The 21,454-nt window shown below is 43.1% G+C and overlaps 1 protein-coding gene across 1 annotated transcript in view; it reads right to left on the reverse strand.

The window, feature by feature from the left end:
• Positions 1 to 1,316: 1,316 nt before the first annotated feature.
• lipib (lipase, member Ib) overlaps positions 1,317 to 21,454 on the reverse strand; it is a gene marked incomplete at its 5' end in the record, with an annotated part of 31,678 nt that continues 11,540 nt past the window's right edge. Inside the window, 8 exons of the mRNA XM_084325877.1 lie at positions 1,317 to 2,967; positions 6,588 to 6,761; positions 9,711 to 9,819; positions 10,332 to 10,421; positions 10,509 to 10,676; positions 11,812 to 11,901; positions 12,187 to 12,288; positions 15,115 to 15,223. Coding sequence (XP_084182003.1) covers positions 2,883 to 2,967; positions 6,588 to 6,761; positions 9,711 to 9,819; positions 10,332 to 10,421; positions 10,509 to 10,676; positions 11,812 to 11,901; positions 12,187 to 12,288; positions 15,115 to 15,223 — 927 coding nt within the window. The 3' untranslated portion in view covers positions 1,317 to 2,882. The remainder of the gene's footprint in view (positions 2,968 to 6,587; positions 6,762 to 9,710; positions 9,820 to 10,331; positions 10,422 to 10,508; positions 10,677 to 11,811; positions 11,902 to 12,186; positions 12,289 to 15,114; positions 15,224 to 21,454) is intronic.

A 21,454-nucleotide genomic window follows, 5' to 3' on the forward strand; every position in this document is an offset into this window, starting at 1 on the left:
GATCGAAAGGAGCCGTAGTCGACTGCCAACCCCTTAGTCTAATGCAAACAAATTATAATAATAATTATAATATCTTTTTTTTATATATATGTTTTTTCATTCTTTCTTAAAGCAAAGAGGCCTAGAAGCGTGGCTAACACTAATGGTGCGCATACCAGAGAGGCTAACTGCCTAAAAAAATGGGCACAGAGGCACTGAAAGAGGATTTCACCCGTCTAATGAACACACTAGACTAGACGAATATCAAGATATATCCATTAGTGGACCAATTGCATGCTTTCGCAGAGGACAAGAAGCCTTCAGTCGACTCCTTCAGACATTAAGCACACCCCACAACCCAAATGGAATGATAAAAAAAAAAAAAAGTATTATAAAAAAAAAAAAAAAATCAGTAACTTTCGGCAAATTCTGGCCAATCAAAGTCGACTATACAAATCCTTAGTCGGGGACAGCCCTAGTATTTTTAGGTGAATTTTCAAAAACGATGGCTTAAGAGCTTAAGGTACACTTTAAGATGCACATGAAGTGTTATCGAGAACTCGATCAAACTTCAATAACGGGAAAACATTCAGAGAAGACTATCATGGCGTCTGACCCACTTGTCAAAGACAGAAGTCAAAAACACTGGTTAGAATGGAATTGAACCACCTTCTCAATGTCATGACCCGGTTGACCTCTGGTGAACCTGTCGGGGGCTTCCTAAAGCACACTTGATCAAATAAATCGGTCTGTTCTGTAACACCCGACTATCACATACTTTGTAATGTAAAATAAAAAACACTTAAACCTTGAAAGCAAACAAACAAACTAAATTATGAGCCAGACTAGTAAATAATGCCAATATTACATAAGGACATCTCTGTTGCATCTTTTATATTATGTCGGACTACATACATGCTACACATTGGGTTATGTCAGGCTACATACATGTTACACAATACGTTTGATTGTATAAGGTACTCAAGACACTGACCATGTCATATTTACTTTCTCTCTCACTTCCTGTGGCCTGATTGTAGGACAGATTGGAGAGCAGACACAAGAGGATATTGTTGATTATGAATACAGAAATGCACAGTACATTTATTTCCAAACAATGAAAATGCATAGTCCGTTAAAAAACAACAGCGTGATGTAGTTTTGCAATACGTGTAAAAAAAAAAAAGAAGGGGGAAAAAAGTAATTTTGACTGCTCCTCGTCATGTCCGGTCCAGAACATCAGACTTGACTTGACTCATACTTTGATAACACAATCTTTAGTACAACAGCTTATGACTGGTTAAGAATGTTTGTACAAACATCATAGCAGCACCGCTATGCAAGATAAGGCACAGAGAAAAAGAGGCTAACTGGATTAGTGTTGTGACCTTTTGTGTTAAAATACACCAATAAAACACATTAATCTCCCCAGGTGCAGGACTGTCATAGGGAGGTGTAGTGGTTACGTTATCGGTGTTTCCCGCGCGGCCCACCCTCCTTGAAATTGCCATGTATTTCCAATGGACCCATTTCTAAATCGTCTCGCTTAAAACAAATAAAGCATGAACATTGGCATGGTGTACCTTTCTGTGTGTATTCATCCACAATCTATAGCTCAATGTGGAAAAAATTTACAATTCATCGTAAAGTAGCAAAATAACAACATTCATGTTTTCGTTCACTGAGAGGAACTACATACAATTTGGCGCTGCTGACTGACGTCACCACAGCGCAGACTCCTGGCTGTATCAGGCGACGGCACTGAACGACAGACGTAAGTGTAGTTCTTTTTTAACGACAAATTAAAAACCTTATAACTAACTTTATTTCAACCAAAAAAACCTTAAACAATAATGTTAATGATGGAAGGGAACTCATTTTGTGCAAAAATGGAAAGCTTGCCAATGTTCATGAGGCAGAATTATTACAATAGCTGATAATAAATTTTCCCAATGATGAATCCCTATACGGGTGGACCGTGCAGGAAACTAAAGTGACGTCGGACTACACTTTCCTATTGCTGCCCACTTCTCCTAAATAGCTCGGATGGTTAAATGCAGAGGACAAATTCCTGGTATAAAAACTTACTTGGCAATAAAGAGATTCTAATTCTAATTTACATGATATCGCCATTACAGTAAAATAGTTTTTAAAGGGATACGTTGACATTTAAAATGTTAGTTGGTTATGGTTCTGCACCAGGCACTTGGTGGGATACATATTTCTACAGTTGTCTTTCAGTTTCCATAAAATAGAATGTTAGCATTCCCCATTAAAACCATGGGGCACAGCTAGCTCATAACTAACATTCCATTTAAAGCAAACTGACTGAGGGACAATGTCGCAACTTTCCCACAACGAGACTGGTCTGTCTGGTCAAGAACAACAACTAACTCAAACTCCCCAAGTATCCCTTTTAGCCTCAATAAGAATGCAGCCCAAGAGGAAAAAACGGATCTCACTGTGACGTTAATCCCATAGTGCAGCAGCAGCATCGATAATCTGTTAATAAATCTCATTGCACAACATGTTGTCTCCCCCAGTCTAATAGCTTAGCCCAAGCCTCTCTGGCACCTGTCTAAACAGTTTACACTGCTAAATAAGGGACCGGCCTGACCTTTTCCATTATCTGTATGCTAGCTTTCAAGTAGACAGACAGTTGGTACAGTTTATTGCTGGTCTTCCACAGTGCCAGTTATGTCATTCTCAGCTTGCACGTCCCTAGAGCCAGAGACGGACCAGGAGGACCATGTGGGTTGTCTGGTTGTCTACGTGGGACCAGGAGACCCTGTAGGACCCGGGGGATTGTTGTCTCATCCCGGGGAGGCCAGCCCCCAGCAGGGTTGGTGGTGGTGGTGGGTATGTTTTAATCTGTATGTGAAGAGTGCGTTTGGACAGTGGGTTCAGACGCGAGAGTCGCAGGGCAGAGGACGGAACACCACCTCCATGTTCTCCTCCATGATGATGTCGTAGCGGCACATCAACGGCCTGGGGAAGAGAGACAGAAAAAGATGTTCACCTGGTTTAACATTACATTTACATTTAGTCATTTAGCTGACGCTTTTATCCAAAGCAACTTACAAGTTCTGTACGACAAGTCATCAGGAAGGGCACAACTCTATCAGCTGAGTAACAATGTTCATCAAAGTGTTGAGTGCTACAGTGTAGGTTAGTTTATTAGGACAAGTGCATGAGATAAGATATTCCTTTATTGATCCACTTGGGGAAATTCAGGCATCATAGAAGACATGATACGGGTCATAAAATTATACTACAGTAGAGAAGTACAAATAAAAATAGGCAGTATAACAATATAATTGTCACAATCTGCCCTTTGGACTCAGGAACTCTGAACATAGACAAGGAGGGCGGCCTGTTTGCGGTACTACAGGCAACCACCCTGTGGTTACCTATTGTCTGGAGCCTGTTGACTGTAATTTCTAATGTACTCCCTATGTATCTGTTATCGGTCCTGTGTGCTCCCCAGTATGTTCATATGTCCTAGTCTAGCCCTGTGTGTATTCATATTAATATGTTCCTGTCTAGTCCTGTATTCCCAGTGTTGTATCGATTTCCTGTGTCCTAGCCTGTCAGCCCCCAGCTGTTTCTTGTCAATAATTAGTGTCTGTATATATACGTGCCGCCCCCCTGTTACCAGTGTTGCGCCATTGTTCTGTCTACATTTACATTTTACATTTAGTCATTTAGCTGACGCTTTTATCCAAAGCGACTTACAAGTTCTGTGCGACAAGACAGCAAGAAGGGTATAACTCTATCAGCTGAGTAACAATGTTCATCAAAGTGTTGCGTGTTACAGTGTAGGTTAGTTTATTACGACGAGTGCATGACAGTAAGGTTAGTCAGGGTTAGATTTTTGTGTTTTTTCTTTTTTTTTTTATCATTTCAGATAATGGTTGTAGAAGTGAGTCTTTAGTCGACGGCGAAAGATTGGACGGGATTCGGCTGTCCTAACTGGGATGGGTAGTTCATTCCACCATTGTGGGGCAAGGACTGAGAATAGGCGGCTTCTATTTGATGACCCTCCGGGAGCTTGGATAGGAGTAGATCTGAGGCGGCCAGAAGATGCAGAGCGTAGGGGTCTTGAGGGTGTGTAGTTAGAGACCATTGGCCGGAGGTAGGCGGGAGCGGTTCCCTTTGCCGCACGGTATGCTAGGTCGAGGGCCTTGAAGCGGATACGTGCAGCAATGGGGAGCCAGTGTCTGCCCCTGTATCCTGCCATGCTGTTCTGTTCACCCCGTGTCTTCGTGTATCCTATGCCTTCGTGTTCCATGCCTTTCCTGCCTTCCGCGGTATTGCCCTTTGTTATTCTGTATTTCCCCTTGAGTCCGTTCCTGCTTCCTAGCCACATTTTCCAGCACAGCTGAGGTTTTTGTTTCCATGTTTTGAAGTTCGGTTTTGTTTGGTCCCTCTGTAACGTGTATCCTTGTGTACCATTCCTCCAGTAAAACTTGTCAATTGCAACGTCGACTCGTGCCTCGTCTCTCACCCTCCACTGTCCTGCGCTTGAATCCTACACCTCCTAAACTCCCCATTACAACAATAATTAACTCTTGAGTATGTGCATATGGGCAAGTAGGCAGTATAAATAGGTCAATGTGCAGATGAGGGTATGTATATTATAGTTATATTTGCCCTACAATAAATATAGTTTAAAAAGAAAAGGAACAAGACGATACAACAACACAATAACATACCAACAGCACAACAACAAAAATCCACAATCACTACACTTTGAGTGTACCAAACATTTCTCTGCATCTAGCGAGATTACCACTTTGGGGGCTAGTTGACATGATCACAATACATGATGTTCACAAGGGTGTGTAAATTAAAGAAGGAATGGCGTTCCTTTATGAAACCTGTCTGTGAAGTGGCCCTTGAACTCGATGCGTGTGCAGTGGTGAAAGAAGTTCCTTTACTTAAGTAAAAGTAGAAATACCCATATAAATGAGTACTCTGGTAAAAGTCCTCCATTCAAATTCTACTTAAAAAAAAGTAGAGAAGTATTTGCTATTGAATGTACTTAACTCTTTCAGTGCCACTCACGAGATTTCTCGGGTTTTTTTATAGGTGGTTGCGTGCCACTCACGAGATTTCTCGGATTTTTATTTTATTTTTTTTGTGATCTGAAAAATTATTGCATCACCCGAGCCTACCCGAGTATAGCCGAGCTGCGCCGGTGATCACTGTGGAAAAAACCACCCCCTGTCGTCTCCCAGATGACATAAGTGATTTTGGAATGGACTCAATGAAAATGAATGGGGAAAAAAATCCGGTACTCCACATTTTCCAGTTCACTGATCCAGCCGGGGTTACCACAGTTCATTCTGGAGCCTCAGATCCCCGCGGATCATGGAGATCTACAGTGTCGCGTTGGATCCATACACGTATAGATTTTTTCGAATGGTGATCAGGAATTGGAATATACCAGTTGGATACCATCTGATGTCAGGTAAGGACTCTATGTTATCAGTGGTAGGATAATCGGAGTAAGTTTGATGAAGTTATAAGCTGTTTTGTGAAATGTCTTCTTTCGGTTTCACTGTAAAAGTCTGTGAGGAAATCAACGGAGCGATTATCAGTGCGCGGCCGTAATGTGCTTGCGTGCACGTATAATATTGATCATCTAGCGTTTATTTGAAAACGATTCATAAAAAGGCCGACGAATATCAACGTTGTGGAATATTCCACTAAAAGACGATTTTCATAGAATGCTCCAGAATGAGCTGTTTTTTTATATCAAAACGGGGGCTTTTCTAACTGCTCTGAAACGGAAACGACGCGATAAAAAAACAATCTGCCTTCACAGCACTGACTGGAAAATAGTCTTTGATAATGCGATGGGCAGATTAGACACATAGCCATAATTTAAAACATAGATTAGGCGATATTAACGTTAACATTGGCGCCGATGGTGGCATTCAAGCGGTAAAACGGAAAACCAGGCGTGGCACTGAAAGAGTTTTAAGTATCTAAAGTAAAAGTATCCATTCTACATGATGTTTGGGTATTCCAGTGCTTGGGATAATTAAATCCTTGATCCATTGATCTCTAAAGGTTATGTTAAAGTGGTATGTGGTCCAGTTATGCTGCTCTGATTATAGGTTATGTTAAAGTGGTATGTGGTCCAGTTATGCTGCTCTGATTAAAGGTTATGTTAAAGTGGTGTGTGGTCCAGTTATGCTGCTCTGATTAAAGGTTATGTTAAAGTGGTGTGTGGTCCAGTTATGCTGCTCTGATTAAAGGTTATGTTAAAGTGGTGTGTGGTCCAGTTAAGCTGCTCTGAATACGTCCTCTTGAAGTTGACAGGCTTCAAATCTGAAAGTATATAATCTTCATACATTTTTGTTTTCTATGCTAAATCTTTTTCTTCAAAGTAACTAGTAACTAGATGAATTCAGATAAATTAAGTGTAGTAAAAGTAGGAAGTTCCCTAAAATGTACTGAAATTAAGTACAAGTAGCTCGAAATTGTATTACAGTACAGTACTTGAGTAAAAAATACTTAGTAAATGTGAAAACAAAGACGGCTCCACATTGTAACAACCAACGGAACACACTCGTGACCACACATGCACCACAATTCACCTTTCAGGATATCCCAGCGGCGTTAGACGTATTCGGAGCAGTCGGATTTTGTACCGAGGGCCAATCACGTTGCCAGTGTTGATGCGGATGGAGATCTTCTGGATAGGCTGTAGATCTTCGTCAAACTGGGCCAGCAGGCGTGTGGAGGTGTACTGCTCAAACCTGTACATCTTACTGGAAGAAGAGGGAGGGAGATGGAGAGTGAAATAAAACAACAGTTAAAGCCGCACTATGTAGTTTTGGGATATAAATTTGAACCTCTGCAAGGTCAAAATAATGTGTGCTATATCTTTAGTACTGAATTAATTAAGTGTCCCATGCAGTACTTGAAGTGGGCCAGTACTTCTGCACTTATTATTTTACAATTTGGCCTACCATGACTTTTTCTTGCATACCGGCACCTCTCACAAACCGACGGTACTCTTGGTAATGCAGTTTATGTAGGATCAGGCAGATTCAGCGTGGCCCTAAATAAACGACATTACCCAGGGGGCACTATAATAATGCAATAATGCAGGACCTCTTTAGGGGGTCTTTATTCGGCATGCAACAAACTGGACATGCAATTGGAGCGGCACACACACACCGGGATACACACACACATGCATTGTCTTTCTCTCAGTCGCCGATGCGATTGAGTCTCTGCACTTGACCCATCCCGTCGTCCTTCCCCCCCATGGGCAGCCGGGAGCAGATAGGGCGTCAACGTGAGCCGCGCCCCGGGGACCAATCCAAGTGCTCCTGCCCGTCTTCGTCAAGGACGCCACAGCGTTAGCGATCTGTTGTTGTGCATGTTTTTCCATTGGGTTTATCTTATCGGGGGGGAAACCCTTGCGAGCACGGGGAGAACATGCAAACTCCACACAGAAAGGCCCGGGAGATCACCCACCTGGGTACCTGGCATCATGGAAACCTGGTCCCCAAGCGGGAATCGAACCCTGGACCTTCTTGCTGTGAGGCGACAGTGTTAACCACTACACCACCGTGCCGACCATGCCGCTCACCTGTTCCCCTTCTCGCTTGCAATCCTCTAGCTTTGGCATGGATTGATTGTTCGTTAGATCGTTAGCATGCCTAACAAATGCAAATATATTGTAGTCTGTCCCATTGTTCTGACCAAGATTACGTTCCTTTTTGTCTCCTTGATGCGCACATGAGTCTGACATTGATGAGAAACCTGTCTATTGTCGCCCCCAACAGTGAAATGAGTACCGGCACTTATTTCTTTCCACTTCAAGCACTGGTCCTATGAACAAAACTGAATCCCTGGAACACTGTATGAAGCTAGAAACGATCTGTTTGGCTGAATGGATTCTTGGATTTGTGTTGAGATAAACATTTGTAACTAATTGTTCTAGAGGTCATTTTCCTAAAACTAGCTTTAAAGAGGCAGAGTGAATGCTCACATGTGTGATATCACCTGGATGTAAAAGACTGCTCCATGGACAATGAATGGGGTATTGACTTTATGGCCCATAAAAGGTTTATATTATATTATTGCTAACAGTTCTGAACCAGAATTTAAGAGTTCAGACAAACATTTTATGGGCCCATAAAGCCAGTACCCCATTCATTGTCTTTGGAGCAACCGCAGCTTTAACATCCAGGCGATGTTGCAAATGTGAGGATACAACCTCAGGCAGGTTATAACCATACGTACCACCCTCCCCTCAGACAGGTTATAACCATACGTACCACCCTCCCCTCAGGCAGGTTATAACCATACGTACCACCCTCCCCTCAGGCAGGTTATAACCATACGCACCACCCTCCCCTCAGGCAGGTTATAACCATACGTACCACCCTCCCCTCAGGCAGGTTATAACCATACGTACCACCCTCCCCTCAGGCAGGTTAGAACCATACGTACCACCCTCCCCTCAGGCAGGTTAGAACCATACATACCACCCTCCCCTCAGGCAGGTTAGAACCATACGTACCACCCTCCCCTCAGGCAGGTTATAACCATACGTACCACCCTCCCCTCAGGCAGGTTAGAACCATACGTACCACCCTCCCCTCAGGCAGGTTAGAACCATACATACCACCCTCCCCTCAGGCAGGTTAGAACCATACGTACCACCCTCCCCTCAGACAGGTTATAACCATACATACCACCCTCCCCTCAGGCAGGTTAGAACTTAGAACCAGGGGTGTAAAAAGTACCCAGAAACTATACTTAAGTGAAAGTATGGGTACCGTCTCAAAATCGTACTCAAGTAAAAGTCAGAGTATCTGGCTAAAAACACACTTGAGTAAAAGTCAAAAAGTTTCTACTTTTAAATGTACTTAAGTACTAAAAGGTAAAAGTTAAAAAAAAAAATGTATGACTTTATTCTTCTGATAGCAGGTGTTTAATCAAAGATGCCCGCTTTCTGGTCTTGCACATGGACCAATCAGCATGGGTATGGGCGGGTTCATTTTCCATTGATGGGGATTTGATTGGCTGTTTTTAAATAAAGTAGTTGGACCTGCGAGATTTGTACTTTGTAGGTCTGCATTTTAAATGTAAGGAGTAAAAAGTATGTTTTTTTTCTCTGAAATGTAATTGAGTAAAAGTACAAACCTAATAATACTAGAGTAAAGTACAAATCCCCCAAAACAGTACTTAAGTATTGTAACGAAGTACAATTACTCAAATACTTTACACCCCTGGTTATAACCATACGCACCACCCTCCCCAGACAGGTTATAACCATACGCACCACCCTCCCCTCAGACATTTTCCACAGAGCTGTGGAAAGACTACTGAACCCATAACCCCCTCCTCCAAAACAACTAACCCTCTGGCTCCAAGTGCAATAACTGTCAATGTTTACATCCGCATATGGTATTCTATTTTTATAATCTTGTGTGCCCATGTATGTATATGATTATGATCTGTGTGTGTGTGTGTGTGTGTGTGTGTGTGTGGATTGCTGCCAAACCAAATTCGTAAATGAAAATGTTTAACATTCAATAAAAAGATTAAATAAAATAAAGCATCTATATAACTACGTATGATGCTAAAACTTGGCGATGTGTGTGCAAAGGTGTGTGTAGCATGTCATATAGCATACTGAATCTCATAAGTAGGTGGCAGGGCGGCTATCTCGTATGGAGCGGGTGTTTGGTGAGACTCACTGGTCTACGAGTGCCTCTGTGTGGTTCCTGCCACTGTGCAGCCTGATGTACACCACTCCCCAGCGTAGATACTGGTTCCAAGTCACCATGTCCACTCTGTAGCTCAGCTCTGCCACACACAGGACACAACACTGTATAACACCCTCGGCCAACTACAAGCAGGCCTGATGAACTGGACAATATGAGACGTAATTCATTGATTCATTTTACAGCATCAAAGGCACAATATATTTACATATACTGTAAAAAAATACAAGAGCAAAGCTGTATTCTGTATCTTCTGGCATGTGTCTTGTAACTTTTTAGTAACGTACCCCATGCAGAAAGCTTTTTATAAGAAGTCCAGTAGGGTGTCTGTATGCGTTATATATAAGTCACACTTTAAATGCTTGGGTTGAAATGGTGAATTTTCGTAAGGTACATTATGTCATATGTGCCAAGATCATAAATGAGACATGCCATCATGCATGTAAAATATCTCAAGTATATTTCTATATATCTAGTATTTTCAAAAAAAATTAAATGTAACTTATGTTTGTGATACCCATGACATACTGTGGGATATTCAACAGTTCATGTGTGATAGTTAAGCGTTTATATGTGATAGTTAATGAGACTCACTTCTATAGGGCAGCGTGGCGGTGGTGCTAAAGAAGGCTCTGGTCTGGCCCAATCGCAGCAGAGTATCCCTCCACCTGCTGACATCATATCCTGTGGAGGAAACCATGACACATTTGTATGAGCACCTATTAGTAAGCACTGCCATGTTCTACAACTCGTGTTTTTTTTCTCTCTCACCAAGCACAGGGCAAGGAGCAGGCTTGAAGACCTCACACTGTAGACAGCGCCCATCTAGGAAGTCACTGTAGGAGGTGCAGGGGTAGCCTGTTAGGGTGCAGGTGCGGTTGAGAGCACATAGGAACAGAAACACGGAGCGCTGGTGGTCACACACGAAGTAGGACTTTCCTATGAGACAGAGAGGAGTGAGTGAGTGAGTCAGGGGCGGAGCTAGGGGGTGGCTACCTGGGCTCAAGCCCCTGATGTATTCTGAAAAGCCCCGAATCTATTTAAAAAAAATAATTTATTTATTTATTTATTTTTACAATTCATTATTGTTACATGAAAATATGTTTGCACCAGATTTAGCAGAAGCTAATTTCCATCTGTGGTCTATCCAGCTGCTAACTGTATTTGAGTGAGTTAAGTCTTGGTGTTATGGTAGACTCAGACCTAAGCTTTAAATCACAATCAACAAGTTGACAAAAACTTAATTCTTCCACCTTAGAAACATAGCTAAAGTACGGCCATTTATAAATCAAAAGGACGCTGAAAACCAGATCCATGCCTTTATCTCAAGCCAACTCGACTACTGTAATGCACTCCTTACCGGCCTCCCGAAAAAATACGATGATAACTATTTTATTGCAATGCACTATTGCATTATTTTATTCTATTTTACTAACTATTTTATTGCACTGCACTATTTTACTTTGTATCAGTGAATCATAGACGCCTGGCCATAAGAGCATTCGGAGCATCTCTGCTCTCCCACTATTGAACTTGGGGGAGCAAAGGTATGATCTTGCTCCACCACTTTTTGATTATATGAAAAATATGATATATCCCCCCCCAATATATAAATCTAACCATAACTACGTTATGGTTAACTGAGTTTTATAGTGAAAAGAGCAGCTTTATTGGTCAAGATTGAAGGCTCTATATTGCAGGAAATTGCACGTACAGGTTCATTAAATTCAAAAAAATATTGTCATAACCACCCCTTGCCTGCCCAAAAAAAAAAAAAAAATAAATAAATAAAGGGGGCCCATCTGGGCTAAGCCCCGGATCTCCTACAATCCTAAATCCGCCCCTGGAGTGAGTGTGTGGGTGAACACGTCTGTGTCTATGTGTCTGTTTCTCCGCTCTGAAAACCAGAGACAAAAAATGCTCTGAACTTCATAAAAGTCAGTCAAAGCTCCTGCACCCCCCCCCCCATTTTTTTTTATACCCGTGCAAATTAAATGTATGACTTTTTAATACGGTTTAAAGTCTTACATTTATGAATTCAATACTTTTTAAGACTTTATAACTGTGTATTGACCTGCGAAGATGGTTTTAGGACAGCCTGGCTGGTCGGCCCCACCGTTGGCGTAGTAGTCGATGTGGCCGTGAGCCCCTCTGAGTCCAAACGCTGCAGACACAATGAGACAGTGTCTAGTGGTTAATATACTACTAGCTTACCACACATGAACTTAAAATAGTCACACTCAATCATGCAGATTGAGTGAATCACCTGCTGAGAGATCATCTGATCACCTGCAGCTTAACTAGTGATACAGATTGAGATAATAGACATGTACATGTTCTCTCTGTGTCTCTCTCTCTCTCTTTCTCTGTGTCTCTCTCTCTCTCTCTCTCTCTCTCTCTCTCTCTCACACATACACATCTGTACACAAGGCTAACAGAGATGTCTTACAGTTCATGTCGGTGTGAAGTACATCCACAAACATGGCGTCCGAGGGGTCCAGTCTCTCGTCCGGGGTGGCTCCAGTGAACATGGGCCCTGCGGGGTCCAAACCTGAACAGAAAAGATGGAACATTGTTCAGGAGCCTTGCCCAAGTAAATTATTGGAAATTAAGTGGAAGTCTGTATCCAAAGAAGGGATCAAGAAACACAAAAGGGGACGTTGTGTAAGGCTGCTTTTTTTTTGTTCAGGAGCGTTCGGGACCGGGCGGGACCGGGGAACATAGAACCTTTATTTCGGGAGTGGGGAACATAGGACCCTTTCTTTAAAAAAAAGCGGGGAACATAGGACCCGGGGAACATAGGGATGACCCCACACCAGGCTCACACCCCCCTCCACTGACATGCTACAATATCTCGCCCTGCAACTACATACATTTAACAACTGCACCATTCCAACGTGCATCTCCATCATCAAACAATGGCATGTCATTGTTCTTAGCTCTCTTGCATCTTTCAGCTTTGGTAGCCTTTTATTCATCCTTTTACATTTTTCTCAACCCTCCTTCAGTAGGTTTTGTGATCTGCACAGTCTCAACTCACAGGCACAACCCACAAGGGTGTGTGATTCAACTCAAACTACCATTGATCTCATTCTGACCTCGGACAACTCCAGGATCTCAAAGAAAGGGGTTATAGTATGCGGGTTATTCTGTACCTGCAAAAAACTAAAACAAAAGGCCGGCTGTCACAAAACCTACTCTAGTGAGGCCTTTAACCAAGAACTGGAAAGCCTGGACTGGTCAGATGAGCTCAGTGGTACACTGGTTGAAGAAACATGGCTTGGCTTCAAAACCAAATTCTCATCAATACTAAACAACATGACCCCCCTCAAAACCACCAGGGTTAAAAATCATGCTGAGCCATGGATGCATTCAGACATACTGAAATCTTACCAAAAGCTTCAACTGTGATCTCCAAGACCACGTGGTTAAACTCAAACAACAACGAAACAGGCTAAGAAACGATGTAAGCACCATGATCAAATCAGCACAAAAAAACGTCATCAATGATAAAACTGAGGAAAATAAAAACAAACCCCTCAAGCTTTGGAAATGACTCAACAACCAACTAGGCTGCAGTAAGAAACTGAAAACCAGATTTACAAACATCAACATTAAGACAGAAAACACTCATTAAACACATTCTTTACAAACATAGCCACAACACTGGCTAATAAACTACCCTCCCACTCTGGCCATTTTGGAGTAGAACACATCCTATAGCCTACTACAAAAACCTGGGGTTACCTGGGGGTTCGCAAAGACGACTTCAAACTCGAAATGGTAACAACGGATGAGGTGTTAAAAAAACTGAACGCCCTCCAACCTAACAAGGCCACTGGCCATGACAATATCCCCTCCAAATTCCTCAGAGACTCAGCAGCCACCATCACCCCAGTCATCACCCACATAATAAACTAAACATCTCCATAAAACAGGGACACATCCTTAAAGATTTCAAAATTGCGAGTGACAAAAAAAGGCAGCAAATTAGACCCAGGCAACTACCGCCCTGTTTCTATTCTATCCCGGAACAGGTCGAAAAGTACAGTGCGGAAAAAAGCTAATCTACGAATTCCAATCTGGCTTCAGAACACGAGGTGGACGCGGTCAAATACTGCGGCATGGTCATGCTGGACCTCCAAAAGGCTTTCAACACTGTCAATCACTCCATTCTGATTGATAAGCTAAAAGCAATTGGTTTTGATAGTTCATCAGTGAGCTGGATGCAATCCTACCTGGTGGAGGTGAACGGTACACTGCCCCCCCCCCCCTCCCAGTGAGCTGTGGTGTTCCACAAGGAAGCATATTAAGACCGTTACTGTTCCTAATTTATGCAAATGAAATGTCATCAGCTTGTGACTGCAACTTGTTCCTGTTCGCAGACGACTCAGCCCTGCTGGTCTCTGACAGGGACAAGTTACAGGTTGAAAAAGCCCTCAGCTCTGAACTCGGCAGAATCTGCACCTGGCTCACTGATATCAAACTATCATTACATCTGGGTAAAGCAGAATCCATTCTCTTTGGATCAAATAGCAAACTCAGCAAGGCCAACGGCTTCTCTGTTACAGTGGGTGACATTATTGTCACAAGGAAAGATCCTACCTGGGTTCCATCCTAGAGGCAAATCTTTCCTGTGACAAAATGGCATCCAATGTAATCAAAAAAGTCAACCATCGAACAAGATTCTTGTACCGGATCTCCTCTCTGGTAAACAAGAATACCTGCCCCCCCCCCCCCCCCCCCCCCCCCCCACCAATGTACAGTTTCTTCCCCTTCGGATGTATATATTTTTTACGTTCTCTTTTTACTACACAGTTCTGTATATCTGTATGTCTTGTATGTAATAAATGTCCTGATGAATTGAAAACGGGGGACAGTTGTTCTTAGCAGTTGTTTTGTATTGAGCCGTACTGTATTGTACCCATTCTGCAATCTGTTAATAAAGTTTTCAATCAATCAATCAACACTCCAGGTTGGCACTATAGCCAAGAGAGAAACTGTACATGTCCCTCCCCCCACAGTTAAGCTGTCAGGGTGTCGGTCCAGCACGCTAGGATTTAAGCTACCAAATGATTATGTGTACTAAATCTGAGAGTAGTAGTGATTGATTGGTTTGCAGATACTCCACTCGAACTGTCAACTCGCAGAGCAGAGGGCGGGACAAACACACACACACACAGACACACACAAACACACACACATTCTGAGGGAACACTCTAATTAATTAAAAGGCACGTTACAGTCAGAAGAATATCTGGCTATATTAACAAAACCCTCCAGACATTGACTTTCTCTGGGCTAAAGGGTCTGGTTAGGGCCAACGTAAGTTGAACGTAAGTTTTTGTCTATTCTTTGGTTGCATACCGCCTCTCACCTGTGATGCGGCCGATCTTGCCCTTCAAGTTGGCTCCGACAAAGCCGGCCAGGTGAGCTCCTAGGCTGACCCCGATCAGGTGAACAGAGCTCAGACTGGCTCCCTCCTCCTACACACACACACACACACACACACACACACACACACACACACACACACACACACACACACACACACACACGCACACGCACACACGCACGCACACACGCACGCACGCACATACGCACACGCACACACACACAAAATAGGATAGTTAGTTATATAACTAAAGACAATACAATACAATGCAGTACAGTACAATACAATTCAACTTTATTATCCACATGAGATGGAAATGCGTCTTTGGCCACACCAGGGACATAAATAACACATGATGACACAAGCAGGGCTGTAGCTACCATTGAGAAGACAGAGGTCATGTCCTCAGTATTTTTTCGAGTGTGTTTTTCTTTTGCCCCATAATCCTGATGGACCCGCCAGTTGATTAGCCGACTTTCGTGGACACATTATTTAAGATAGCGTGAAGGTGGGCGGCTAGGTGGTGTAGTGGGCAAGGCGCTCACCATCAACGCTGGAGACGCTGGGTTCGAATCCAGCTCTCGGCGTTGCTATCAGCTTGGCTGGTCGTTCATACTAACACAATTGGCAGTGTTAGGGGTGGGAAAGCTGATGGATGGGTCCTGGGCGTTGTGGACAGCGACCCCTACAGTTCGGTCGGGGCGCCTGCACAGCGAGGGTAGGATCTGGAGGGAGGTAGTGTGACCTTCCACACATTACACTCTCCCGGTGAGAATCTGCGCTGCCAGGCTGGCTGCACATGTGTCGGAGGAAAGCATGTGACAGTCTCCGGCCTCCCGGACCAACAGTAGGGGGGAGTGCGCAACAACCAGGAAGGGGGTTGGGCATTGGCATAACGACTAACAGTGGGATGGGAGAAAAAGGAGGGGGAAAAAAGATAATAAAAAAATATATAAAAAAGATAGCGTGAAGGTAGTGGTATCACTACCAGATACCAAAATAATCCATTGGTTACATTTTGGCCAGTGAAAAAATGGCATGGCCATTTTCAAAGGGGTTCTTTGACCTCTGTGGTAAAATTGCCTTTGAATTCCATAACTAAAATGTGTGAATAATTAGGAAACCATAACATTATGCCTTGTATACTGGTTAGCAGCAGAGTGGGCTGCAGGGCTAAATGAGGAAGATACTAGAGACAGTTGCAGCAGAAAACAGACAAAGGTCACACCTACTGTGACCAGATAACGATCACACCGACGGGGGCCATTGACACCAACCCACACCCGAAGGACAAGAACCTGTTGGGGCCAGTCCCCAACAGGAAGACAATGACGGGGGCCACTAGAAGCCCACTCAGTTTATTGAGTCAAGACCCACCCAGAAGATCGAGGAGGTGGGGGCAGCCGGCCCCCACAGCGACACCCAGGAGATCGATTGGGGAAGACCGCCCACAGAAGATCGCCTGATTGGACCAACTGTATTAGTAAAATGTGCTATTATTGGCCCGAAATGAGAGTACTTAAGAGTAAAACATAGTGTTATTCAGGAGCCCAGACCACCCCAACCCCAGGTCTGCGGCTCCACCCCTCCCCACCAGAGAGACTGTGCTGCTTTTGATGTAAGTAAGCTGGATGGAACCATTATGTTTGGTTAGAATAGAATGTAACTTAGCTTAGAAACCAGGCTTACTTATATGCGAGAGGGGCTTACAGTATTTTCTCTATGTTCAGATTATGTTAACAAATGACTGTTTTATGTACCTACCTGTTGGGGTTTGAGATGCAAACCGTGTTGATTCTTTGTACAGAGCAGACATGTTAATGTTTTCTGATAATCCTTGTATGAGAAAGGCAACCTTTTATTCACTCTTGGCCCTGGGACAAATAAATCAGTTGAGTTGAAATAGAGGTCTGGTTGTCTGGCTTACACGTTTATTTCTCATCTGCTTTTTATGGTCTGGGTGTGAGAGGAGAGAGCTGGTGGCAGGAGTGATGGCGTCAGGGCAGAATGTCAACAAAAGCTAAGTGGCCTATCACGTTTGCATATGATTAACATTGGCTTCTCTTGAAAGTATTTGACATATTATGTGAAAAGGATTTGCTTTGTGTTTTTTCCCTCACAGATTCAGTCGAGGGGGGGAAGCGAAACGTCACATGTAGAGGAGTCATAAATGATGAGTATGAATACATTTCATTAGATTACGACACAGAGGAGTGAACCTGTTCAGTTGTCTCCTGTGGGAAATTATTAGGTTGTGAAAAGAGGTCGCTTGTGGACGCTAGCCCCTCCTTCATCATAGCCCCGAGAACAGAGGCCCAAACAGACGCAGGTTTGGGAAAACGTCCAGACTGAGAGAGCCGTCTGTAAATCCAAGGAAGGACGGTCATAGGTCAGAATATGACAGGATCACAGGCCTACAAACAGTGGCTACAGCTGAGGCTGGCTAGCATGGGGAGAAGGGGGTTGCGAGGCCGGTCGGGGACTGGGCAAGAAAGGTGAGCGAGGGCCTCTGTGAAGTGTGGAGTTTGATTGGTATGGAGGACGGGAGGTAACTGAACGGTAGCAACTGATATAGATTAAGACACAACGCAGGGTAAGGAGCTTAGACGCATTCACATAGGTAGAATATTAGACATAGATTATGGCCAAAGTGAGGTGGTGAAATTTTTTTCTCCTTGAGTGATTCTCCGCCTTCCCTGCCCGACTGTGCTGTGACGATGAAGTGGTAAGGTTTTATGACCATGATATGGTCATAAGGGGGGTGGATAGATGAGAAGACCAATTGAAGGATTATGCAGATGTGATTGTGCTGTCTTAGGAAAGGAATTAACAGGAGAAGAAACAAATGAATGAAAAAATGAATACTAATGCATGTTGTCTCCCCCAGATCATATAAAAGAATGTGGAACCAAACGTTCTGTAACTTAAGAAAATTGGGTTTTTAAAAATTGGGTTTTATTTTAAGGTATAATGTTTAGATTGAATTGTTTTATTGTTTTCAACAAATGAAAGAAAAATGTGACAAAAAAAGAAAAAAAGTGAGAAAAATTTGAAAAAATGATTTTTATTATTATATTGTATGGTTAGTATGTATAGAAAATCAAGTCAATATACAGTATATGACAATGTGAATTGTCAAAGTGGGGAATGTGGTAATATTGCCTTTGAATTCCATAACTAAAATGTGTGAATAATTAGGAAACCATAACATTATGCCTTGTATACTGGTTAGCAGCAGAGTGGGCTGCAGGGCTAAATGAGGAAGATACTAGAGACAGTTGCAGCAGAAAACAGACAAAGGTCACACCTACTGTGACCAGATAGCGATCACACCGACGGGGGCCATTGACACCAACCCACACCCGAAGGACAAGAACCTGTTGGGGCCAGTCCCCAACAGGAAGACAATGACGGGGGCCACTAGAAGCCCACTCAGTTTATTGAGTCAAGACCCACCCAGAAGATCGAGGAGGTGGGGGCAGCCGGCCCCCACAGTGACACCCAGGAGATCGATTGGGGAAGACCGCCCACAGAAGATCGCCTGATTGGACCAACTGTATTAGTAAAATGTGCTATTATTGGCCCGAAATGAGAGTACTTAAGAGTAAAACATAGTGTTATTCAGGAGCCCAGACCACCCCAACCCCAGGTCTGCGGCTCCACCCCTCCCCACCAGAGAGACTGTGCTGCTTTTGATGTAAGTAAGCTGGATGGAACCATTATGTTTGGTTAGAATAGAATGTAACTTAGCTTAGAAACCAGGCTTACTTATATGCGAGAGGGGCTTACAGTATTTTCTCTATGTTCAGATTATGTTAACAAATGACTGTTTTATGTACCTACCTGTTGGGGTTTGAGATGCAAACCGTGTTGATTCTTTGTACAGAGCAGACATGTTAATGTTTTCTGATAATCCTTGTATGTGAAAGGCAACCTTTTATTCACTCTTGGCCCTGGGACAAATAAATCAGTTGAGTTGAAATAGAGGTCTGGTTGTCTGGCTTACACGTTTATTTCTCATCTGCTTAAGTCAGATGAGGAGACCAACAATTCTATCACTTATGATCCTTTCTCCTCCTTCCAGATAACAATCTCATTGTACTGTACAATAACCTTAGATTATTGTAGGATTCTATAGGAATATACTACACCTCTTACCTCAAGATATTTGAATTAAAATGGATTCTAATACCCAAGAGTCCCCCCTTTACAGACATCAGACATGCCCACTTTATTCTGATCCCATGCAGTTTGGGGGGGGGGGGAACGTGTAGTTTTCTAGTATAAATGTGTTATTTTCACCAGTCTTGAGATTGCAGACATTGGGTATGGCTGGAAAGCTGAGCCCTATTGTATGTGTGATGATGTTAGTCCCCATAGTAAAAATCACTGTATAAAATTACCTCTAGGATAATCACAGCCTCATGAAACGTTACAACCACAAACTAGAGACATGGGCCATTCAGAGGATATATGGCCTAGATATATTGAAAATAAGGGGAGGGGTTTCTGAGCCATTTCAAACAATCATTGAAAAAATTTACTTTTTGCAGAAATGTCCAGATGTCAAAGGTTTTTATACCAATTCACAGCATGGATTTTTCTAAGGTATTCTGCAAGGTCTTGGTATCTTTAGAGGGACTTTTGACCATTTCCATCAAGTGTGTTCATCCAAAAGTGGTAAAACATGGTTAAATATTGAACCAAATCTGTGTAATAAATGAATGATGATCTGCCCCGGGAAGGCCTCTGGACCGGATGGCATCTCTGGCCTCATGCTGAAGTCATGCAGTGAGGAGCTGGCAGAGGCCGTGCCTAATCTACCAGAAGTCTCTGGATTCTCACACTGTTTCCGTCCACCTGGAAAGACTAGATTATTATTCCTTTTCCTAAGAAAGCTAGCTGCAAGGGAAATAATGACTTTCGACCAGTTGCTTTGACCTCAGTGGTCATGAAGCGTTTAGAGAAAATAATTATCAATCTAGTGAAAACTGATTGTTTTTGGATCCGTTTCAGTTTTCTTCAAGTACTTGTGTGGTCTCCCTTGTTTTGTCTGTACCTTGAGTTTGGTTCATGACAATACCATGAATGTGGTAAGTTTTAAGGGGCTAGCATTACACAATAAATGAGTTTCAATAATACCACAAGTGTGGATTCACTCGCCCAAACCCTGTAGCCGACCGTGCATCGCAGTCATGAAAGGGGCTAACTAGGTCGATAGTCCAGCAACGTTGTGACTGTCCTATTCATCAATCTCACAATATTCGCTAACGTTAGACAGATGGAATACAGCCTTCCATCTAAAAACATAAATGAAAACTTACCACAGTCATGGTATCCATAAACTTCAATCGGTTCGGATCCTTTGAATGAAATGAAAATGTAAACAAACACTGGCCTCACGTTAGAAAGTAGCACTGGTGACGTGAAATCACTGAGCCCAGAGAGGAGTGGTTTGGCAAAAAAAAATTCAGAGTATATTTGCTTAGAAAACGTAAATGTCGAATTCAATTATTTTTTATTTCTCCACGTGGTAAATACACATGTCACAACATGTTTACAGGAACGTTTTGGAGTTGTATTTGGAGTGTATTTCGTGACTGTAGGGAACTTCAGGGTAAAGGTCTGACCCACTTCCAGTGATGAAGCTAAGCTACGCTAACGGTGCAGGCGTTCCCTAAGCCTAATGCATGCAGAGAGACAAAAAAAGTATGTATCTTCTTGTCTAACTCCAGGGAAGATGTTAAATAAGCTAATTTCCCAAAATGTTGGAGTTTTCCTTTAAGTATTGTAATGAAGTGGGCGGCTAGGTGGTGTAGTGGGCAAGGCGCTCGCCACGAATGCAGAGACGCTGGGATCGCCTGTTCGATCCCAGCGCTCCACATTGCTTTCAGTTTAGCTGGTCGTCCGTACTAATACACATTGGCCGTATTAGGGGGTGGGAAACTGATGGGTGGGGATCGGGCGTTGTGGACAGCGACTCCTACAGGTCGGTTGGTGCGCCTGCGCAGTAGAATCAGGAAGTGTCGGGGGCAGCGTGAGTCTCCCACGCGTTACTCCTCGCCACTGAGAGATCGAGCTGCGCAGGTGAAAAGATGCGACTGCTGTTACCTCAAGTACCGGAGGGGACTTGTGCTATGTATGACTTAGTCCACATTGCAGCCGGCTTGTGGGAGGCAAGAAACAGCGTTCGTGACAGGGGAGGGTTGAATTGGATGATACGAAATTGGGATGGGAGAAAATATAGAAAATGGGAGAAAAAAGTGGATCAAAAAAAAAGTATTGTAATGAAGTACAATTACTCAAGTACTTTACACCCCTG

The sequence above is a fragment of the Notolepis coatsorum genome (genome assembly GCF_963971535.1).
Source record: "Notolepis coatsorum genome assembly, chromosome: 12".
Lineage (NCBI taxonomy): Eukaryota > Metazoa > Chordata > Actinopteri > Aulopiformes > Paralepididae > Notolepis > Notolepis coatsorum.